At 35.5% G+C, this 25,963-nt stretch overlaps 1 protein-coding gene across 1 annotated transcript in view; it reads right to left on the bottom strand.

Annotated features, from left to right (window-relative positions):
- LOC136035493 (rab GTPase-activating protein 1-like) overlaps window positions 1-25,963 on the bottom strand; it is a 285,782-nt gene that overhangs the window by 10,354 nt on the left and 249,465 nt on the right. The window contains exons 16-17 of the mRNA XM_065717324.1: window positions 22,171-22,233; window positions 15,087-15,254 (exon numbers count right to left, since the gene is read on the bottom strand). Of these exons, the coding sequence (XP_065573396.1) occupies window positions 15,087-15,254; window positions 22,171-22,233 (231 nt within the window). The remainder of the gene's footprint in view (window positions 1-15,086; window positions 15,255-22,170; window positions 22,234-25,963) is intronic.

The raw sequence follows: 25,963 nt of genomic DNA, 5'->3' as shown, positions 1-25,963 counted from the left end.
CATTTAAGTATTCAAACTTTTATCTAAATTAGTATTGAACTTGAATGAAGGCCCACAAGTAAGAGCTAAATTAAAACAATATACCGGAAAAAGTTCCAAACAATCAAAACTTTACATATTTCTTTTTCATTTTTTTCAACTCTATTCAATTCTCTTGTTCGGCCTATTATTGAATATGTTCAAACGACATTAAGACCTAACGTTCAAAAAGACATTGATGCGTTTGAGAAGATTCAGCGAAGACCAGCAATATCTGTACCAAAACTAAGAAACCTCTCCTACTCTGAAGGATTGGAAATGCTGTCACTTCCTTCCGCCTCCTATAGACTCCTCCGAGACGATCTTATTAAAATTTTCAAGCTATGTCACAAGTACTACAATAACACTGGACAAGAGGAAACACTTTACATTCAACACAAACAATCTACGAGGACACAACTTTAAGCTAAGGCAAAACACTTTCAATAGAGAAGTTAGAAGGTGGGCCTTCTCAAACCGAGTAGTCAAGGAATAGAACAACCTCCCCCAAGAAGTGGTTATGACTGACTCTACAAACTCTTTCAAGAATAGTATTGACAAGTTTTTTAGTAAAAATATATTTTTATAGTGGCGAAAACCTTTTTATAGCTGTATACCATAAGCATTGTTATAATATTTCATCCTTTAAGGGACATAGGTCAATTTGAAGGAGCAGGGGGGGAGGAGGTACAGAGTAAGACAGTCGACTTTACAGTCCCCACTGACGGTGCTGATCTCCGTTACACTGCCTTTCAGCCAGGAAGTGCAATGGGGCTGGGGGTGTTGCACCCATCCTGTGCTTTCGCATACCCTGTTTACCTTGCCGAGATTTCTCCAGGTTCCAATTCAGAACTTATAGCAGTTCCGTCAATGACGCCCGTACCAAATAAAATAGCCAGCGACACCAAAACTCGAACCCCTGTCTTCACGGACAAAGGATTCCAAGTCAAGCGTGCAAACCACTCATCTAGGATGGCTCTATTTTTTTCAGGAAACATTAATGACTATTAAATATTAAGGACAAAAGACAAAAAAAAAGTTGGTATTTTCTCAAATTTTGATAAATAATTCCCATCAAAATAAGGGTGAGACAAAAGCTTTTAATATCAACGGAAAAAAGCTTATTGGTTTTCAAAATGCTCCTGACAAAACATCCGCTCATTGCAAGCAGAATCCAATTTGTACAATTCATAAAATCTACAATTCATAATCTACATAATCAAAATCTACAATTCTACAATTCATAAAAATTGTAGTTAAAAATTAGAAGTTACTACTATTGGCTTTTATAGGTCAATTAAATTTAAAAATACATCTTTTTTTTCAATTGAAAGTAAGGAGCAACATTAAAACTTAAAACAAACATAAATTATTCCATATATAAGGGGGGCTGCACCCTCTTCAATGTCTTGCTGTTAACGCAATTTTTTTTAGTACTTTAAGAAAGTTTATTATTCCAACTAAACGGGCTTGCGTTTCAGGAGTCGTTCTCAAAGAATTGGGATGAAAACCCCAACTATAGGGTAAATAGGAAGGACGGGACAAACCCCCTCGTAACCGGGAACAATTTCCGCTAGAAAATTCGCCTCACTTTGATTTTAATTTCTGGTCATTTTTCAAATCATGCCCGAATTTCCCCCTTCCAACGAAAAGTTCATCATGCAGAAAATTGTCCCTTGGATAATTTCTCCTGCGGAAATCCTCCCAGACAATTCCCTCTCCCTAGGAATTCCTCTCCAGACAATTCTCCACATATAAAATTGAGTCATAAAAGAGAAGCAATAAAAATGAAAAGAATTCTGCACTTCAATTGTAAAAATTTTCCTCCGTGTGAAATTTCCCCTCGAAGATTCCCCCAGAAACCTCCCTCCTCATGGAAAATTCTCCTCGTAAAAATAATCCAAAAAACAAACAACATAAATATCTGTTTTCTTCCTAATAATAAGTACTAAACAATAGCTAATCTCATAACTTACAGTCCTTTTCCCAGAGGCCGAAAGGGTTCAAGTCATCCCCAGAAGCATAGCTATTGGACTTTCAACTATGCTAAACATAATAGTAATATCAAAATTTTGATCGGACGACTTCAGGAAAAGAAAGACATAGAATGTGGGCTAGTTGCCTTCCAATCTTTTTGATAACTTAAAAATAGCACTACGACTTAGAATTTCTATTTAGACGAGCCTTCTCCCGACCTTTCGCGATCACTTTTCTATAGGATCACCTCTGGTGAGAAAAACATATAAAAACGCATCCGTGATCGATCCTTCTTCTGGCAAAACAAAGTGAATGCTATACATTTCTTTAAGATCTTTCTTCTGGCAAAGAAAAAGTAAATGCTATATATTTGGAATCAGCATAGAAAGCAAAGCCTTTTGCTGTATCGATTGCAACTAAAATTCCGGCCCGTTGTCGTTGGCCCGAGTCGCTCCTTACTTACAGTTCGTTACCATGACTGTTTGATATGCGACTCAAGTTTTGTAATCATCTTTACTTCCCAAACAAATAAACATAAAAAATACCTCCGGCACGTGGTTCCTAAGACATTGATTTTAACAGATTTACAGTGGATGGTCTGTATAATAGAGTATATTTTTGTATATCTAGAGTATATTAGTGATGAAAATAATAGCTTTTATAAAGTGTTTTCAAGACTTGATACAATTTTCAAAAAAATCTAATTCTCGACACAGCTCTCGTTATTAAGCCACAAGATTTGAATTTCAGAAGTAGATTAAAATTTGTCAAAAAATAAAGTTGCTGAAAGTAGGATGTTTAATTGAAGTTCAATTATAACATGTATGGATAAAAGCTAACTGTCTTCTGAATGTCAAACGATTTGAAGAATTAAAGGACAAATTTGTATGCCCAGAAATGCAAATAATTTGTACGTACTTAAAGGGCATGCACACTTTTATACAAAAATTGAGTTTTCAAAGAAATTTAAAGGCAGTTTTATTTTCTTCAATAATTATTTGCTTTTTTGGGTTCCTGTAATCAGGATATTTATTGAGTCGTATCCTTGACATTCAAAATCCACGGCTCTGAATTTGACATTATTTTTGAAAAAATAATATCGTATGCTTAGGTGAGACAGCTCGATTTTCACGATGAAAACTATTCGCAAAATGGGAAACAATGAGTATTTTTAAAGCCGCTGTTACCTTTATTTGTCATAAATTGTATTTATTGCTCTAACTTAATACCAAAATTCAAAAATTTCTACAAAAAAACAACTTAATAGCTGCATACGGCCCGGGACACACTCGGCGTTTTTTTACCGAACGTTTGCTATACCAAGGTTTTGTTTTTTGTTGATAATCTAGCGCACAGACACTGGGCGATAACTATTCTACCGTCGCAACATCAAATGGTCATAAATTCAGATATGACAGATCTATATAATAAATCATAAACAGATTCTAAGCCTGTTTTCATTGAAAATATCTGAAAAACGATGAATTTACATAACTTCTCTACAAAATGACAAACACATTGTATGTCCCTCTCTATATTTGTATAAGTTTATAGGAGACAAAGGCATTGAAGAGGGGAGGGAGAGGGGCTCGAAGCCATTCTGAAAACCAATTGGTAGAAATTTTCTTAATGTAAATGAACTCAGATTTAGTTAAAACAGTATTTAGTTTAGGGCACACAATTTGGATTAACACTTTTTTTATATCTATGATTAAAAGGCTTTGGTATCTTAAGCGTCAAAGGCAGGAGCTAATTGGGCACAAACTACTGACACTTTGAACTTTCTTGGATTTCTGGGCACTTCCTAATCAAATTATTTAGCTTTTTTTCAATGCCCTCTCCCTTTCCAAAAAAAGAAACTCATTTATGACTTTCAACCTAGTTTTTGTTATTATTTTAGACCCTCTACAAGCACACTCATAAGCAGTCATCGGTGGCAAAAAAAAGTGAGCGTGTCCCCTCCCATTTAGTTCCATAGGCCACCTTCTTAGCGTAGGCGTGTTTTACCACGCGTTAATTTTGCCGTTCGTTTATTGTAGTGAGTGTGGACGGCTGCATAGCTGCCGTCGTAGTTTATGTCACTAAGATTTCATTGTACCGTCCCATGTACCCGTCACAATACTATCCTATACACCCCTAAGAAACGCTCGGTAAAATAAACGCTTGGTAAAAAAAAACTGGGTAAAAAACGCAGTGAGTTTCGAACCTTAGATTTATTTTATTTACTTGGACGTAAAGGAACAACAATTCTCGGATACTATAAAGGTTTCTAAAATAACGTACGCTGAAGGTGACTTATAGATAGATAGATAGATAGTGTATTTCAAAAACCCGTGGGCCATATACACACAAAAATATAAATAAATAACAAACAACCAAGGAAATTAACAACAGTACGAACACGCACAAAAAAACAGAATTCAACGCAAAAAGTACCTAATCTAACTACAAAAGAAATTAATCATATAAAACTTTTTCTTCTTATTAAAGATTTATCTATATATACTCCCACTCGATATATTGTGGTCGGGTTACTATTTTGTAGAATACCCGGAAGCATCAAATTAATTCCATGCAAATAAATTTCGTAAATCCAAGAGCACCGGGCATTTCCGGAGAAAATGATCCAAGTCTTCATCATCAACTTTACAAAGGGGACAAACATACCGCCTACCAGGACCAACTATCATTTTATTTTTGTCGAACGTTTTTTGCCTGTTCTGGGTTGGAAGACAATTTGCCCTAAGCTGGATCCAACGACGTAGAATCATAGCCGGTAAATTAAATTTAAAATAAACTTCCTCCCCAAAACTAGGTTTTGCCTGATTATAATGTTGTAGGGTTGTAGAATTAAAAACCAGCCCATGCCAATGCTGAATTTCCTGACTCTCTAATATAAATCGTACCTGGCTTTCTAAATTTGTTGGTTGGTACATCATGAGAGCAAAGACCATTATTCCATAAATAAGGCATTCCTACTTTGTCTAGTAATGATTTAATTTGGGATGGCCACGAGGTTTTTAAACCACATTTCAACATCTTCATATGCCACTCTTACTAGTCTATCTTCATTACTCTTAGTTAACTTCAACCAGAATCTAAGCATTAAAATATACCTACGTAGCTTCAATAAAAACAGGCCCATATCACCTTTCAGAATCTGTGAATGAGTTGTCTGATGAAGACAAAACACTCTTTTATAATACTGGAGCTGAAGGGACTCCAGTTGTTGCACCGTTTCTCCACCCCATATCTCTGCTCCATATTCTATCACGGGTAAAATTTTTGTGTTAAATATTCTTTTATGCATTTTTAGGTTTTTGATCCCCATTATCGTCGGGTTTCTAAATATAGCTGACATGGCCACCCTACCTCTCTTAATTATTTCATCAACGTGATTCCTTAGGCTTCCATTTTCCGATAAGATAAAACCTAAATATTTTTTTTCTTTTACTTATAAATAGTCCTTGTTATTAAATTTAAATGCATATTTTTCATAGTCCCCAACCTTCCTTTTTAAAAAAATAACAACTTCGCTCTTTTCAGTATTCAGCCTTAACTTTTTTATATGCAAATATTCTTCTATGAGATTCAAAAGAGTCTGTAGATCTTGCGGTTTATTAGACACCAAAGCAATATTAGACATCTGCAAATAATAAGAGAGATAGTTTTTGAGTCCCTAGGCTAACTTTCGGAGCGTGTTAAATAACACTATCTGTCGTCCCATACCCTGTCCTGAAACCTCCTTGTTCCTCATGTATTAAATTATCTTTATTTAACCAATTGGAAAGCCTGGTATCTAATATTTTCTCCAAAACCTTACTTAAAGCAGGGACAAGTGCTTTTAAACGATAATTTTCATGAGCCTTCGGGTTTCCTCTCTTAAAAAGTGGTATAAACAATGATGTCTTCTAAGCGCTTGGCCATTGCCCTGACCTTAACACCTTATTACAAAGAAGAACAATTATAGGCATCAAAATGGAAAGAAAATTCTTAAATAACAATATCGGTATACCATCAACACCCGCAGCAATACCACCTTTTAAATTCTTAAATATTGACTTAATCTCTTGGCCATTCACATCACCCACTAAATCGTAATCATGTTCTCTCACGGGATAAATAACCATCTCTGTGGTATACGCTACCTCCTGAAGATCTGCACAAACACCTTCTAAATTATTTAGGTAATCAGGCCATGAATCAGCTTCCGGAACAGCCTGGGTATTAACATTTCTCCTTCCACTATCATTCTTTATATATCTCCAAAACTTTTTAAAATCTTTATTTCTAAAATCATCAGCTATATCCAGTTTCTTCTTATTCTCGTACTCTTTTTTTTCTTTTTATTAAACTTTTATATTCTCTTCTTTTATCTTTATATTTAGCCAATTTTAGACTTTGATCTTCCGCGCTATCAAATTCATTCAAACGATTTAATAAATATTTTGCTTCTTCTTTCATTAACTTGCAATCCAAGTCAAAATATCCCTCATTCTTTTTTAATTTTTTAGTCAGGCCACATGATTCTGCACAACTACCCATTATTTCATTTAACAGCATAATTACACTATGTGCATCTTTTTCATTGTCTTCTAACGCTTTCAACTTATTTTTTACATGCGAGTCCAAGAGCTCCCTTCTAAATGCCTCAATATCTTTATCTGTTAAATCATTTCTAATTCGTTTTTCTAAACCTATTTTTCTATAATCCGCATTATAGAAATTTCTTACTCGTGAACCGTGGTTCACAAACTGCCCAATCTTAACCTCAAGCATAATAGCTCTATGATCAGATCCAACTAAATCTAATACTCCCATATTTATTGATCAGGTACAAATTGCGTATTAATTAGCACATAATCTACAACACTTGGAGTTGGACCTGAAAGGCAAGTGAACTCGCCCCTACCCTTATCATTCCCAAACCTACCATTCGCAATCATCAGACCATGTTCCCCACAAAACGCCTGGAGCTTTCTTCCCCATACATTTATTTTTCTTTTTTCATCCTTGTTGCTTCGTGGTGTTCTACAACAAATTGGGACAAAATCACCTAAATCTGGGATCAACACATCTGGGATCTCAGCCTCCAGGCCGGTATAAGCGTTGAAATCCCCCATTAACACACAATCCAGATCTTTATAACTTTCTTGTATTAACGAAAACTCTTCTCCTAAAATTTCCCAAGCATTTTCTCGATTGTACGAACTATTCTGTGGAGGTATATACACTATACCCAAAATTAATTGCTTCCCACATTTCAAATAAATAGACAGCCAAAGCAAGTTTTCAGATCTACTACTAATTCTCTCATAGCCGTCAATAGCAGATGCTTTAACCAAAACCAAAATGCCACCATAATGTCTATTATTTCTTGCTACATTACGCACTGTCTGTTCAACGAAATACCCGGGGAGAGGTGATATAGGAGAACAATCAATCCATGTTTCAATAAGCGAAATCACATCAAACGAAAATAAGTCGTCATATAAATAGGTCAACTTATCTCGTAATCCTTGTATGCTCCATGACACTAGACTCAGTATATGGCCCTCTATATCCTATGTTTCTACGCCTTCTGTTAGCACGTTAACATCACTAGCCTTTGGTTGAGATTGCTCGTTACTAGTCTTAGTCGGGGGAAAGGCAACATGATAATACTAACGAGTGCGATTATTTATATCCGCTAACTCACTTCGGTGTTTATTGTCATAAAAATCACGTAAAAAACCACCACGATGTCTTTCATTAAACTTCTTTCTTGGCGAATGGCTTCCTTTGGGTGCTACATTACGAGTACCTGGTCGAAACAAGTCATTTGGGCTGACAATAGCACTAGCAGGTCTTTTAGCTGTCGATACTGCCTGAGGAGTGCTGGTCGATGGCACTAATGTCTCAGTATCACTATCACTGGCATCACTAACTAGCCTCATCGGAATATTATTGGGATCATTTGGGAGCCTAGCACTAAAGGGTGGACCATAATTTTGTACTGGCTTCAAATTACGCTTAATCTCGACTATTGAATTTCCATCATACCTGAATATTCGGCCTTCGATGAATAGTTTGTCACCTCGTAAATTAGCATCACGGCCATCATTTTGCGCAGTAGTCAACATTTCCTTTAAATGTTTACGGGCCTCCCTTTGTATAGCTGTGTAATCCAGAGCCACCGATAAACCAAACCTTCATAATACGGAGCTGTTTCTGAAAATATAGTCTGTGATTTCAACTGAGTTTAGCTTTACTACTATCGGCCCTGATTTCAATCTAAAAATGTCACGTATATCACTTCGATTTATTCCGAGAGACGGCATAGTACGATTTAATAGCCCCGTTATTTCTTGCTTCAGAGTATAATCGCCGAGTTGTTGAGGGGTGTAATTATAGAAGATTAAATTCGTTCTTTTCTGCTCTGCTTCGAGCTTGTTGGCTCGTTCATAAGAGACTGCTAGGTTAGATTTCACATATTCCAGCTCTTTTTTAATTTCATCATTTGTCTTATCATTGTTAGATAACTGGGTAATAATGTTACTTAACTGTATTTGTATGGCATGAATGCTATCCGAAAGTTCAGGAATCGTATTAACTTTCTGCGAAAGCACCGGTAATAAATCCAGTTTAAAATTAATTTCTTGCAAGAACTGGGCACTTTGCATTTTCTCGGCCTCTCGTGTTTGGACTGCCTTTTACACCCTTATAAACTTATCAAAGTGCAAAATGTAAAACCTTTATCACTCCTTGATTTGATCCAGAATCGTTAATTAGCAATAAGACCTTTTTTTCACCATTCGAAAAAAATCACAATATTGGCTCAAAGCCACGCGAGAGAGAAACGTTATTTCAATCTTGGTTTAAACTAGTTAGTTAAACAATTTGTCTAAATGTAAGCATGGATGTCAAACTGTTCGCGGTAACGAACTGTAGTAAGGAGCGACCCGGCTCAATAGTAACCAAACTCTAAAAAATTTAATTTTGATATCAATAGCTACATCAAAAGAATTGAATTTTAATGCTGATTTTAAATATATAGTTTCATCAAGTTTAGTCTTACCCATCAAAAGTTACGAGCCTGAGAAAATTTGCCTTATTTAAGAAAACAGGGGTAAACACCCCCTAAAAGTCATAGAATCTTAACGAAAATCACACCATCAGATTCAGCGTATCAGAGAACCCTACTGTAGTAGTTTCAAGCTCCTATCTACAAAAATGTGGAATTTTGTATTTTTGCCAGAAGATAAATCACGGGTGCGTTTATTTATTTTATTTTTTTTTTATTTTTTTCCAGGGGTCATCGTATCGACCAAGTGGTCCTAGAATGTCGCAAGAGGGCTCATTCTAACGGAAATGAAAAGTTATAGTGCCCTTTTTAAGTGACCAAAAAAATTGGAGGGCATCTAGGCCCCCTCCCACGCTCATTTTTTCCCAAAGTCAACGGATCCAAAGTTTGAGATAACCATTTTGTTCAGCATAGTCGAAAACCATAATAACTATTTATTTGGGGATGATTTACTCCCCTACAATCCCTAGGGGAGGGGCTGCAAGTTACAAACTTTGACCAGTGTTTACATATAGTAATGGTTATTGGGAAGTGTACAGACGTTTTCAGGGGATTTTATTTTGTTTGGGGGGTGGGGCTGAGGGGAGGGGGCTATGTTGGAGGATCTTTCCTTGGAAGAATCTGTCATGGGGGAACAAAAATTCAAGGAAAAGGGCGCATGATTTTCTAGCATTACTGTAAGAAAACAATGAAAAATAATCATGAAAACGTTTTTTCAAATGAAAGGTAGGAGTAGCATTGAAACTTAAAACGAACAGAGATTATTACACATATTAGGGGTTCTAAAAATAGGGGTTCTTTATGCTAAAGTATTTTTAGTAATTTCTACTATTTATTCTACGGCCTTTTTGATTCAGGGGTCATTTTTAAAGAATTGGGACAAAACTTAAGATTTAGTGTAAAGAGCGAGGTATTAACGAGGATACAAACCCCCTTGTGTACATAATAAAAATATAAGATTATGAAAGTTTGTTACGTAAGTTGCTAATTTATAAGTTACGTATATTTTTTACTAATAAAAACGTTCGTTAAAAATTAAAAGTTCTAGTTGCCTTTTTAAGCAACCGAAAAATTGGAGGGCAACTAGGCCTCCTTCTCCACCCCTTATTCCTCAAAATCGTCTGATCAAAACTAAGAGAAAGCCATTTATCCAAAAAAAGAATTAATATACAAATTTCATTTTAATAATTTATGTGGGGAGAGCCAAAACAAAACATGCATTAATTCAAAAACGTTCAGAAATTAAATAAAAAACAACTAATTTTTTTAGCTGAAAGTAAAGAGCGACATTAAAACTTAAAACGAACAGAAATTACTCCGTATATAAAATGGGTTGTCTCCTCCGCAATCCATCGCTCTTTACGCTAAAGTTTGACTCTTTGCCACATTTCTACGTTTTTAAAACAATTAAAAGCTTTAGCGTAAAGAGCGAGGGATTGCGGAGGAGATAACCCATTTTATATACGGAGTAATTTCTGTTCGTTTTTAGTTTTAATGTCGCTCCTTACTTTCAGCTAAAAAAATTAGTTTTTTTTATTTAATTATCCGAAAGAAATGAAATCTGGTTTTGTTGTTAATTCCTTGAACTCTGAATGAAAACTGATACTTTATACTATATATACTTTATATATACTTTAGCTTAAGATACCATGTTAAAATTAAGGTTCCGAAAATTTTCTAAAACAAGTCTCTTTTTTGGCATTTAATACGTTATTAGCAAAGAAAAGAAGGTTTCATAACATGTTTAATAAAACATGAAACAGATAGCGGTAAACTTTATCGTATATTTCATCAAAACAATCATTTGACGTTGTACAGAAATCTCTCAACTAAACTGTCGCTTCCTGAGACTGACCGATTGCACATAAAATATCACTATTTTGGAGAAGTTTTTTCAATCAGGATAATTCCGCGCTGTTTTCATCAACCAGATCGAGGCTGGCCCGGTCAAGGAGAAGAAATTGGGTCAAAATGATAAACTCTACTTTAGGATTATTGCTTGTCGGGACAATTGAATTTTTTTTCTCTACTTTGATAAAGCCCAAACGTTTTGTCTCTTTAACAAACCAACCTATTCCAGACTGATCTAACGACGCCTTGCTAGCCTTAAAAAAAATCAGAGCCGAGACAGTTTGTATCATGGACAGACCTAATTTAACAAAATTACCATACTTTAGCAAATCCATTGCTTAAAGTATGGTGCTGCGGCAGTTTTTCCTTCTAATAGGATAAGGTTGGGCGTGCAGAAACCTTTTTGGAGCCTCAATCCTTTTTTGGTAAATTCTAATAAGGCGGCTAAACAAGCGTATTGGGAATGGCGGACGCTTGGTAAGCCTAGAGATTCGCATCCAGTTTTCTTGCTAAGGAAAAAGAGAAAGGCCGAATTCCAAGCGGAGCTCCGTCGTCATAATAACCTGGTCATAGAAGAAGCTTCTTCAAACATTGATAACGACAAGGACAAGAATCTCCTTTGGAATGTTCTCCGAGGCAATAGGCGGACTAACATGCCTGATACTAATTCCACACCATCGCTAAAAGAGTGGGAAAATTATTTTTCTAAGTTGTCGACTTCGTACGATTCTAACAGTGTTGTGTTGCAATTAGATGAAAGGTTGAAGAAATTTTCAACTGATTACAGGATTTCTGAGGATATGTTACGTGGAGCAATCAAAATGTTAAAGGCGCAGTCGGCTAAGGATCATGATGGCTTATTTGCTAATCACCTCAAACTTGCTCCTTCTTCTTTTCTTATTACTCTACTGGCATTTTTCAACCTTTTACTTACTACTGGCTTAGTACCATCGTCATTCTATATTGGCATAGTTACGCCTATTCCTAAGAGCCGGAAAAAAGACTTGTCATCTTGTACTTCCTGGAGGCCAATTACTAGGGGTTCTATGATTGGGAAAGTGTTTGAGTTGTGTTTGAAGGATCTTCTTGAAATTCTTGACACTGGTTCTAATCAAGTTGGTTTCAAGAGAGGTTTGGGATGTGACCACGCCCATACATCTTTCAGCAAAGTTATTGAAGAAGCGAGAATTTCTGGTCAACCGCTATACGCCCTCTTGATTGATATCAAAGGGGCCTTTGATAACATTTCTCATGCATCTGCTCTGCTCACTTTAATCCATGCTGGATTGCCCCTAGCTGTCATACGAGTCCTTTGCTCTTGGTATTCTGATTTAAAGATCCGTATCTGTCCGAGTTCGTCTTCATCTCAGTCCAAATTAATTCAAGTGGGTAGAGGAATTAGACAAGGAGGAATTATTTCTCCTTATATATTCAATTCTTGTTTAGCTACTGCCCTTAATTCTCTTTCCTGCTCTTTTGTTTCATTATCTCGAAATCTGTCTTACATTGCATATGCTGATGACATTATCCTTCTAAGCCGGTCCAAGTCTAGTCTTGTTTCTAATTTTAATACTTTAATTAATTGTTTAAAAGGTTTGGGCCTTTCTATCAGTTTTGAAAAATGTCAATTTTTGTTGTAAATTGTTTAGAGGATAATGTCAGGGCGACTCTCGATTGCGGCAATGGTGTTATTTTTCAGTCGTCGCCAATAGTCACTTATTTGGGATTACCTTATGCTGCTTAGAAGAGATTTTAAACCAGTCCTGGTTCAGCATGTTCAGATGAAACTACGCAAGGCATTTGGTCTTTTAATTCGTTTTCGGGGTTTTTACCGTCGGGACGTCCTTGGTCGTATGTATAGCGCTGTTGCTCTGCCTCACGTATTGTTCCCGTCCCTCCTCTTCCGAAATTTCAGACCTTCTGATCTTTGGCCCATTAAAGTTTCTTATTTTAAATTTGGTAAATTTTTACTTGGTTTCCCCCTTTCTTTTAGTAACACTGAGATTGTTTTAAAGCTTAATGTGAAGGATCCTGTAGTCTGTATAAAGAAAAAATATAAAACATTCGAAGAAAAGGCGAAAATTAACCTTTTAGGCCACAACTTATTTCCGTTTTTTAGTAACAGTTCCGGCTCGTCATGATTTATAGGCTAAACTATTTAGCAAGTGTTTTTGTATCTTTTTTTTTAAGCATTTGATAAATATTTGATAGGTTTTGATTGTAAGCGTTATCATTTGTTTTTTCTTTATATTATATTGTAGCGTAGGCCCTACTCCTCATTTTTTGAGGGAAATAAAGAAAAAAAAAAATTGCCTAATTCATCATCATCATCATCATTTTATTTATAAGACATCACAAAAAACTGGGCAGAAAGCCCAGAAAAAGACAGAGTAAAAATCAAGAAAAACAAAAAAGAAACAACAGAAATAAAAAAAAACATACTTTTACAACTACAAATAAGGGACAAACAGAAATTACCAAAAATGGGAAGACTTCTGGCATTCACTAGAGAAATCACAAATTCCCTTCTTAATAATCCCAGCTTGGTTTACCAATTGATACTTTTTTTGCACAAAAGAGTTACTTGTCCAAGTTGGAAGTTTCATTAAATACTTCTCAAATTTAAAATAAAGGGGATCAACTTGCTTTCTCTTACCACAATTAAGAAAAAACCAAACAGGAGCAAGGGCAAGAAAGTGAGGAACTGTTAGGCTATTATATAACTGAAAACGGTGAATTCTACTCAAGTACGAAACGTTTGAAGCCAGGGAGGCATACGCAGCCCAGATCTTACTAGCATAATTTTTAATTACTAGTTAGGCTATTATATAACTGAAAACGGTGAATTCTACTCAAGTACGAAACGTTTGAAGCCAGGGAGGCATACGCAGCCCAGATCTTACTAGCATAATTTTTAATTACCTGGTTTACAGTTTCTCTCAGGTTTGCTCCAATAGGCATGCATATTTAGAAAATTAGATAATAACCTCATTTAAAAAATTTGATTCGAAAAAAAATTGGTTTCTAATAATTTCCAATTATACTAAAGAAAGCCCAAGAGCTGATCAAGGAAAAAAATATTTTCTTTTTTTGTAAAAAAATAGTATTTTTGATCAAACAATGGCGAAGACCAACCTCGCAAGAGAAAAAAATCGAAAAAGATCGCATCATGTTGTGCAAAGGATGAAAACATAACGTTGGGTTACTAGAAAAATATTTCAGATATTTCCACGGGCCCTGTTTTAACTCCCCTCTGAAGTTTGTATGTGTGTGTGACATTGCTCTTATGTCAAAGCAGTTGTTCCTCTAATACTGAAAATAAAATCATACAATAAAGAGCAGAGGGTTCAAATTCAGTTCAGTTCGTTCAAATTTAGTTCAAATTCAGGGTTCAAATTCAGTTCAGGGTTCAAAGTCATTTCAGTTCGTTTGAAGTTGTAATATCGCTCTTTACTCTCCTTAGGAAAAACTTACCTTTTAAATTTAATTTCTATTTGTTACCAGTATCATATACAAACAAGGTATCTCTAGGAGCTTGCCTTCAGAACCACCGTTCTAATATATCTCAAATTTTCTTATTTGAATATTTTTTTTTCAATAGTCGAGGTATCCGTTGTCTGAAAAGTTGAAATGTTTGAATTCGATTAGCCTAAAATGCGCTGAATGCTAAAAAACTCTTAAGCTAGAGAAGATCGATGGATACTAAACCAATTCACATTGAAGTCCTCTGTCACCCTGCCACGACTTATCCATGAAGAGTGGGATGCGCTGTAGTACATATGTTAGAATATATGCATAAAAATTAAATATCTTCTTTTATGAACATGTCTTTTTGGAAACAAATTTATAGTTAATAAATCTTGAGTCACAACCCTCAGAATATAACAGCCTCGAAGAAATGTCTATAATAAATTTTGAATAAAACAAGTTAATAAATTGACGAACAAGTACGTAGTTTTTACACAGTGATTCAACCAAAGCCAGCTTCGTTTGAGTGAACTCGAGTTCCAGTTCCTGATTGGGCTTCTGTAAATTTACAAGGGATACGACTTCAGAATCAAACCTCTTTCTTTGCTGGGGCTGACATTGACAAGTGTCACAACGCTTGTCAATATCAGCCCCTGTCAATTCTGTCAATGTCAGAATAAAATAAGTTAACGAATTGACGAACAAGTACCTGGTTTTTACACTGAGATTCAACCAAAGCTAGTTTCGTCTGAGCGAGCTCGAGTTCCAGTTCCCGATTGTGCTTCTGTAAATTCGCAAGGGACACGACTTCGGAATCAGATGCCTTTCTTTGCTGGGGCTGACATTGACAAGCGTCGCAGCGTTCTTTTGCGTTTACCTAAAAATGTTAAAAACCATTATTGAACTGTTTGTAATCATGACAAGGTCCCTTTAAATAAACTCACCTTCAGTTTCAAACAGCTGGAAACGCCGAAGAAATAGACCTCGCACAAGATGGGCGGAGGTTATCCGCGGTCGACTCACTATCAGGAACATCGACCCCGATGAAGCTTCAACCTTGCCCAGAACAAAACACTCTAGAGACAATTAATGGCGCTGACGTCTGGTTCCCTCTACGCTGGCGACGTTGCCGAGCAAGAGCTTTAAGTCAAGTAAACCATTTCATGCCAAGCCCTTTTTTTCCTCGAAAATGAGTCGAACAGAGCAATAGAGTAATTGGCTTGTAGAGTTAATTTTGCTAGCACTACTGATCCTTTTTCATGTCCACCTTTTCCTTTAAATATCTTTTTTAGTTTATTCAATTATCTACAATTAATTCCCGATGATCACTTAGTTTAGTGTTTAAATTGCCATTCAAAACAAACTAAACTGGACTCCAGTTGCGGGAAAGAAACATTCTTCCCAAAAAAGCAAATTTTCCGCCCCTATGCTTGAACAATTTTCAGCAAAAGCTCCAAGTACCAAAACTATTTAATTCTTAATTATCTAAATTTTGTTTCAAATATCTGACTTGGCACCATTTACTTAATGCTACTTATTTTACGTCTTCGTTCTTTGTTAATTTTAGCTGACGTTAACTTGATTTATGTGCTAATTTATTTTTGTTAGACAACTCCTAATTATCTAATTAATGCTGGTAAATTTTATTCCTAATTATCTTAATTTAGTTCTAAATGTTTGACTTGACACTATTTATTTAATGATTCTTATTTTTAGTCTTCAAATACTTATTCAGTATTTGTAGTAACTTATTTTTAGTCAAACGAAAAACTTGACTTATGTGATAATTTATTTTTGGTAGATGACTAAAAGGCCAAGTTGAATTCGGCAGGAATAAATACACGATATAGATTCAGAAGTTTCATTTGGAAATAATAATGAAACCAAAACTTCCGGGCTACAACCCCAGGAAATGCTGCACCAACTGTGACAAATGGGCCACATCTGCAGAGCAGCCGATTTGGGCAAAAACTAGAAGCTACGACTCACGGTTCTCATCGTTATTTGGCAGAAAGTCAGAAAACTCCATATATAAGTTTCATAGGACGAGCCAACGATAAAATGAGTAAATTGAAGACTGCTTTTTATAGATTTCATCATCTGCACAATTTTTGTTTTGGTTACCAGTTGTTTTGTTTGGCTTCAAAAATCTCCCTAGACCCATGGAAAACACCTCGCACAGACAGTCAGACACACAGACGAAGCGTGAAAAAGTGCAACAAGGAACTTAGCCTTCATTTTAAACCAAGTTTAGATGAAATCTGGAAACGAATCAATTAGACGTCCTGCTTACAAGTACAAATGTATCACTTCCGTCAGGTCCCTCGGAGGTAGGATCGGGTCAGCAACTTAAGATGTAACAACTAGAACACTTGATGTTTATTTTTCAACCAAATTAAATTGGTATCCAACACCGTATTTTCAAACTGACATCCGCCATTCAGGTTAAATCTGATATGAACTCACAGAAGGCCCTACTTGGGCACAGTCACCAGGAGATTTAAAACAAAACATTAACAGTTAAAAATAGAGAGGGAGGCACCCGAAGAAAGAAAGAAAAAAGCAAATAATACAATAACCAATATATAATTTCTATGGTAAAGTGGGTGTGTTTCTAAATTTGGGAGACACATGGTTAACTCCTTTTTTAAAGCTAAATTGAGTCATAAATGCGACTGGCTAGCTAGGTAAGCTAATATGGATATGTTACCTAATATAGCCAACATCATTCCTTTGTTTTTAGGTACCTAAGTAGTATCCACTCACTAAGTCCTGGTAGCCAGATAGGGGTAAACTATTAGAGCTACTAACCCCTCAAGACGTCATTAAGCACACCTCGGCAATAATATAGCATGTGTGTAAGGTATACCTACATCATAGGGAATGTTTTCAGGTGTGTTATATAATTTGGGTTGAGAATGATGCAATGGCGCGTGACTTTGCTTCAGGATTGAAAAAGAGTTCAGTGCGTTAACATCAATGATATTATTCTTTAGTTATGGAAATCGGACGAGAAGTTTGGGCTATATGATATATAATTAAGCAAATTCAAGTCGGAGGAACAAACATAATTTGTGCTAAAAGTTAATGTAATGTATATACAAAGAGCTCAAGACGGGTTAAATACATTAATGAATTAAACTGAAGACAATGGCATGAATCAATCTATAGAAAGAGTAAGTTTGTAAATAGCGATATCTATTGTTAGTCACTAATTGGTGGAGAGAGTGATCTTGTTACTTTGGAAAAATGGCTAATTCTAATTCTAGATGTCTTGCTTAAAAGTACAAATGTATCACTTCCGTCAGGTCCCTCGGAGGTAGGATCGGGTCAGCAACTTAAGATGTAACAACTAGAACACTTGATGTTTATTTTTCAACCAAATTAAATTAGCATTTAACACCGTATTTTTCAGAGAGCGGTTGTTGCGGATAAAATTGTTCATAGTAAACATATTTTACTATTTTACACTCACATCAAAATTTTCTGCATTGAAAAGATTTAGAGATGAGTTGAATTAAGGATGAGCTTCTTTATTTGGTATATATGCCATTTCTAGGAAAAGAAATAGTTTTTCGATCTAATAATTTTTCTTTTCTTTTTCTTCTTCGACATGAGCGTAAAACACGACTGAGTTGAGAAAGAAAGTGTAAAAAACTGTTACTATGAACAATTTTATCCACAACAGGCGCTCTCTAAAAATGAACGTTTTCAAATTTATCCCAGGGAAGATAACTTCATAGATTTGACCTACACATTTACAGATTTACATGTCATTGTCAATAAATCTAACTATGAAGAACCATGTGCAACCGAAGCGGTATCCAATGAAAAATGAGTACTACACAGCTTGTCTAGGCAAATCAGTGTCTACATAAATTGAACATTGGTGAGCACAAGCAATAATCTTTCTAATTATGAAAATTGTATAAAATTCATGTTGAAGACTTCAGTGACCGATAAGAAATTGACAGGTACGCCTACTGGATATGAATATAAAACGGACACTGACCGTAGCAATATACTTAGAGATGCAAAAAAACATAAAGATTTACACTTGGTTGGGAAAATAAATCATGAGACGTTTAATATACCTAAATGGTTTTCTCCCAATGTTAACATTGATATAAAGCTAAAACCTGCTCCGTCCAATTTTATTTCACGAAAAGTAGTTGGCAAGGTACCTGATGTGACAGTCTCTCTCACCTTGGCAATACTTCATGTACAAAAACAACGAATTATGAGTTCTGTTGCTTTTGCAATTTAAAAATTAAGAGCTAGTGGAGATAACATCAAATTGTTCGTTCTTCATACGATAACGAATCAATGACATATTGCTACGGGTACTTGTACCTACATCAGCTCTCCATATATCAATGGACAAATTTTTTTCAAAACTTGCTTTGGCTTTCGTAAAAAGTAATAGTGCCGTTAGATCATGAACAAATTCTCCACATAAATTTGAAATGTTCGGACTTTCATCTCTTATATGTAAAGTAAATGGAATTCCACTCCGCTATTTATCCTTTTATATGTACTACAGGACTATATATGAACTGACAATACAAGCTCTAGATGAAGTTTCACAATTATCTGAAAGTGTCAAACAAATATTTGCGAAGACTAATGGCATCATTTTGTTGGAATTGTCCGGTACTCAAAAATGACTACTGTTCGAACGGGGACACTCCATTTAGAGTGTATCTTGGCTAAACCATCGGAGCAGAGTATTGCAGTAAACTCACTAAATCAATTTGAACCTATTAGGAAATTTCCCCTGATGGCAGTGTTCAATTAGAATTGGCACCATGAACACAAATCAAATAGTCAATGTATTCAATTTGGATCCTTACTTGTCCAAATACAAATATTATTGTATACCCTCGGATTTCCTTGAGCATATTCAAAGAGTTAATAATATCCTCATCATTGTTAATGGTATCCCAACAACTCTGAAGACGGTGCATTGGCTATGCATCTTTCAAACAGCAGAGAATACTGAATTTTTGATCCCCTTGGTCTACCGTATAGGTTCTATGCGCCTCACGTTAAAGACTTTCTTGAGAAAAGTTTTAAGTCTATTTTTCAAAATTGGAATCGAGTACAAGATTCATCGACCAAAAGTTGCCAATTTTACGCACTATACATATTTTATTCTTTGATGTCGCGGATATACTTACAGTGAATTTCTTAGCATTTATGATGAAAACCCTCGATTCAACGACTTTTTACAGGTTTTTTGTTTTTTTGCTAACCCCCCGCTCTTGGCTTCGGAAAGGCCCTCTTTTAATTAACAAAAAATTGAAATGAATGAATAATGGAATAACTTCGAAAATGTTAAACACAAGAGGACAGGAGAACCATTGCGCCGAAACTAGTAATTAGTAACAATGAAGTCCCCCCACAAAAAAAACCTGTACAAAAGAGTCTTTAAAAGCTGGGGGTTTGGGGGGCGGCAGCCCCCCAACTGCCTCTTCTAATTCCTGTACGTTTAAGGTTCGACTTTGGGACGCAGCCTCTTTAACTCTTTAAGAAAACGAAGTTTTTTTCATATTATTTCTGTACGTTTTTCTACAATCCATGGTGGATGTAATTTAATAATTCCTGTACTCCTCGTACAGGAATTAGGAGAGGAACTTGGGTGAATGCCGCCCCCCCCGCTTTTAAATCATTGTATAAAATAGAAAAAAATAGATAGAATGACCGAAATGTTTCTTTTGCTCATGAGAAGCTAATATTCTGTTATCTCTCAATCTCTCAAGTACCTCTTGATTTAGTCGAAGATGCTCCTAAGCATTTTCCGAACGATGTAATGGCTGATACCTTTTTTCTTTTTTCTCCTAATTTCTTTTGTAAGATTGATAATCTCTCCTAAAATAGAAAAAAAATAGATAGAATGACCGAAATGTTTCTTTTGCTCATAAGAAGCTAATATTCTGTTATCTCTCAAATGATAAGCTGTCCAGGTGTTATCAAAATTTTTTTGATGTTGTGAAAAAAAACCGCCCGCAAGGGACCTGAACCTTTGACCCGAGGATTAAAAGTCCCACGCTCTACCGACTGAGCTAATCACTTGCATGTGTGTAAATATAACTTCTCAATAACTTTTAAAAATTTCAAATTAACATGGGCTCTTATGGAGAGAAATGCGTTAATTAAGTACCTAATGCGTGGTTTCTGGAAAACAGCGTTTTCCTAATGCGTGGTTGCTGAAATTTCGCGGATAAGCTCCTGGACCCTAGGGGACCTTAACTTGTGAATTTCAGCCCGATCGGACAACGTTAAAGGGGGGCTGGGGTTGACGGGTCGAAACTTTCGGCCAGATTTTCCCCATGAAGGAAAAGTTGGAGGGGGATGAAATTTGGCAGGTTTCTTAGTTGGAGCTCGGGCTACGAAATGCATCCCTCCCCATCCCTCTGCGACCACTGGAACCGAAGATCGCTTAACATTGTCGTGGGTCACCTCTTTATAGAGGCACGAGTGTGCCTCCTTGATATATGCATTATATTCACTTTTGCTGCAAAGCATGACTGTTATTCCGACTTGTTAATGATATATTATATTGTACAAACATCTCGTCCCATTTTAGGGTTAGCCGGCAACCCTTTGTAGTTTCTACTCCAGCATTATTCACTCTATATTTCTTTTCGCTATTGTTAGCAACTTCAATATCCAATAGAATAAAAACATCCATTTCTAAAGAATAATGTCCTTGACGTTGACGCATTGAACTCTTTTTCAATATTGAAGCAAAGTCAGACGCGACCGCATAACCCCCAAACCCAATTACGTAAAAGACACCTGAAAACATTTCCTATGACGTAGGTGTACTATACACGCGCCCTACAGTATTGCCCAGGTGTCCGTAAAGACGTCTTGAGGGGCTAGTAGCTCTAATAGTTTACCCCTATTTGGCTTCCAGAAACCAGTGAGGGGATACTACTTCCATCCACATCAAATTTTAGAAACTGTCGATATTGGAAAACCTGGACCAACTAAATCAGTAATTAAAGCAAATTTAAATTTACAGCTGGCAAATCTTATAACTATTCATCCATTTCACCTAATTATTCTCTTCCACTTTAGCACTAAACATCTGTGCTCATCAAACACCATCAACCAAAATATACTTTTCGTTACAAGGCAGTTTTTCTTTAAGAAGAGCCTTGGGGTTCCAAATTTATCTAAGATCCGAGGAACACTACTTTTTACATTAAAGAAAAAATTTAAAGAAAGTTTATTTTCATTTTTTAACTATCAAAAAGTGACTTATGGTATAATCTACAGTTCCCAAGACTCAAAGTATCTAAAGGAGGGACAGTCTAAGCAGGAGTACTTCAAAACAACATTTCAAAACAACATATTCATTTAGATAGAACTGTTCGAGGGTTGTATCCCGTCAAAGCCCTCCATCGATTCCTTTCTGCAGTGGTTGAAGCAAAATGGTAAATGGTAGGTCAGTTTTGGTACTATGTCTGATGAAACGATGAAAAGCTAACACATTTTTTGCCATGTTACAAAAACATGAGTTCAAAACAAACCCCAAAAGAGCAAGAAAGAACTGTTTATTGTTTTTTTAAGAATTAAAAGCAAGGTCTGTAAGAGCTTAGGCGGTGGCCCTAAATTCTCAATCCCGCTTAATGTGTACCTATGTCTACAAATTTTCACAAGTCAATCTTACTCCTATCGTTTTTTTTTAATAACTTGAGAAAGTACTGATCATGCAAATTAATGAGAAATAAAATCAAAGAAAGAATTGACCAGAGGGCAATAAAAACAGAAATAAGACTTACTTTGGCAGCTTCATCAACAATCTTACGCCCCTCTTCTAATTGTTCACTGAGCTGAGTACATATCTAGAAAGGAACGATTGAAAAGTTTTTTTTTGGTTATTAGTCAACATAGAGGATCAGAAGCAAAACAAACATACACTTTCAATACTATGTTAAAACACAATTCAACGAAACGATACACAACATTATTACCAAAGCACCTAAACCGTTTTCCAAAAGGGGGGGGGGTAACGCCGCTAAAATTCTCAGAGTGTAAATGTTCTTTGTTTTCACGAAGGATGTCATAAATAAGGATTTAAAGGAAATGGGAACTTCCTGGGAGGGTGTAAAAAGGAAGGCTTTAAATAGATTAGGTTGGAGGAGGAGCGTGCGTAGCTGTGTTTGCCTCAGGCGGCTTGATGCTGCAGTGAGTTATTAGTAGTAGTAGTAGTATCACTTTTCGGTATATTGACGAATGTTGTAATTTCGTATATATTTTAATCACACAATTAATTCAATCCAAATGCTATGCAAAGTGATGAAGCCCATGTGTGGTCACGCAACATCAAAGTGTGCGGGATCTCAAGCCTGTTCCTGGTGTATGGGAAACCGTATCTATGAAAATCGCCCCAACCCTTGTTCCTGCCGTCCATCTTGTGAATCTTGTTACAAAAAGAATATGAAATTCGAGCCGCATGTCTCCTTTGAACTTTCTAAATACCTTGTCGCCAGTCAAATTCAAAAGAAGCTATCTAAAAATATACTCTTCTCTTAATCATGGCTAATATTCATGTCTCTAACTCCTTAAATTCGTGCAAATTAACCTCCAATATTTTTTCGCGGTATCTTCACAGTTAGAAAGATCTCTATTAGAATCAGATCCCGACTTTGTTTTACTTCAAGAGACGTATATTAGCAGGTCTGGTGCCACGGATCAGTTTAGAGCTTTCTCCATGTTTGACGAAGAAAAGAAATTCTACTTGTAAAAAAGTCACCCAGAAGTGATTTAAATTACCAACAGTCAACGAATGAATGTGTTATCGCTTCAGTCTATCAAAAAACCGGCGTCTAACGATAGCTTCAAATTATTGCCCCCCCCCTCAAACTTCTTTATATAATCAGCTGTCTATTATAGACTGTATAAAATCTTACCCTAATTGTGTCATCGGTGGTAATTTTAAATCAAAGAACACACTACGGCTATCTAACGCTCCTACTGACGCAAAAAGTAAAGAAATGGAGGACATCATCTCAAGCAGCTCTTTAATGACGTGGCTTCACCCACTTATGATGGATCGTACTCCAGTCCTGATATGACTCTAACAAGTGTAAGGCTTATAATATATATGGACAGTTGGCATGCAGTTGAGGATTACCCTTCCCTATCAGATCATAATTATATTACATTTAAGTTGTCGTTTAGTTTTAGTAAATATGTCCCTATCACTGATTCTAGATTTAATTTTAACAAAACCAACTGGAGTTTTTTCTGTGCTACTTTGTTGGATAGCGTTGATAATATTACATTTATATTTAATCAAATATATTTATTTTAATAATATTATGTATTATTATATAATATATATATTATTATTATTATTATTATATATATATATATATATATATATATATATATATATATATATATATATATATATATATATATATATATATATATATATATATAGTAAATATTATATATTATATTACACATTATAATATAATATTATATATTATTTAATATTTTAATAATATTTATATTTAATATATAATATTTATACTACGACCCTGTCATCTCAGCCAGAAATAGACCAAGCTATGAACTGTTTGACAAATTGAATCATTAAAGCTACATCTGAATCTACCCTGTTTACTTTGCTAATGCCAAGATGTATATTAGGTGGTGGACATGGAGCTAAGTCTTCTTAGAAGGGAGTATCGCCACTTTCAAGAACAAGTAGACATTATCTGTCGAAAAACCAGGGTAAATAATGTAAAACTACTTGAGAAAAAAAATATACAAATCTGCAATCCTAAAAGCCAAATCAGAGGACTGGAATTTTTTTTTATCAACCAAAGGCAGCTCTGATCCCTGGCATACAGTACATATATTATGCAAGTCCGAAAATGGCATTGAAGCACCGACCCGCATTAAGAAAGATGATGGAACATACACTACCTCAGTGAGTGAAGCATGAGAAGAACTTTTCTCTAAATGGTTTCCTCGAGAGGATAAATCCTGTGACAGGGATTATCATCGTAATCTTAGACAAGAAGTTTCAATCGTATCAAATAATAGTAAAAACGGTGTAAATTAAGTTAGTCTAGACGAACCATAATAAACTATAAGGAATACAAGCTCAATGAAAGCAGCTGGCCAGGACGGGATCCTAAATTCAGTTTTGACAAAAAATATCAATGTGTTATCACATATTATGTTGATAATTATTAATGCTTATCTCAAGCTGTCATATTTCCCAAGGATTGGAAAGTTACAAATATTCTTATCAATAATAAAAAAAAAAAATTAAAAATGGCCCTGTTTCTTCCTATAAACCTATTAGCTTGTTTTTTGATGTTGAAAAAATTTTTGAACATTAATTTCGAATAAAATGAATTCATTTTAAATAGAAAATTATTATGGTCTTATCATATTTCTTACATAGTGAATTCAGCTAAACAACATTCCAGCCACCTTCTTAGTATTCCCCCATCAAGTTAGGATCTAAAACCGTCTGCCTGAAGATTGCTGTATAAAAAGTGTTATCAAGTTCTATTCTGAATGCTGCTCCTATAAGGATCATTGCAATTAGGAAAATACATATAAGGAAAGTCCTACTTCCAGCTCAAAGGCCTTCCTTCATTTTGATTTCCAAATCTTTTGGAACTGCTTCAAGTGAGGTCATAGTCGCCATTTCTTGAATACTTTCAATTGGTTATTGGGCTATTAAATGTCCTTGTTACGTTATTTCAGTAAAAATAGTCCTAATGTGTGGCCAAGTTCCTCTCCCCCCTGTATTTCCATTCGTCATTCTGCTGATCATAGTACCTTTACTGATGAACTAGCTGCTCAATTTTTGGGCACAGATATTATAATAAAATGAATACCCCTGCCTCTCTCACTGCCCCCCTTACCGTTTTGACCAATGCAATATATCATAATTGGTATAATAGGTTTGAGAATTCCGTCACTAGCTGGACGATGAACTTTTTTCGTAATAAGGATGATCTTTTATCTCTTAAAAATTTTAGCCCGTCTCCTTACTTAACCCGATTTTTAACTGGACACAGCCGCCTAAAATATTTCCTACGAAGAATTTGGAAAAGTGACACTCCACTCTTCTCGTGTGGCGGTGTTGAAAATTGTTATCACGTCCTCTTTGAATGTACTAATTATTCTTTTCCTCGCTCGCTATTGATAAATTGTTTAAATGACTTGTTAATCTATTTTCCTTTCGGTTTGTATTTGCTTAGTGTTTGCAAACTTCCTTGTTCTCTAGTCAGTCTATCTCTTACTGATACGGTCCGAATGATTAAAGTTCATAGTTGATTTCTACAGTGATATGCTTATTATTTAGTTCGTAGTCCCTTATTTTCCTTTCAGGTTTTTGTTGTGCTTATTTCGCTCTTTTTAGTGTCATTTTACAGTCTTTGTAGTTGTAGATGTGAAATGCCGGGTTTCCGGTTCAGTCACTAATAAATTACCCATTTATACCCTTAAGTGAATTATTGCCAGAATGAGTTTCACTTTACTAGAACAAATTATTGAAAAACAAGCTCACTTATAAGTGACACACACTTAATTGTATATAAT

The sequence above is a fragment of the Artemia franciscana genome, chromosome 14 (genome assembly GCF_032884065.1).
Source record: "Artemia franciscana chromosome 14, ASM3288406v1, whole genome shotgun sequence".
Classification (NCBI taxonomy): Eukaryota; Metazoa; Arthropoda; class Branchiopoda; order Anostraca; family Artemiidae; genus Artemia; species Artemia franciscana.
This window is presented reverse-complemented; position numbering and strand designations above follow the sequence as displayed.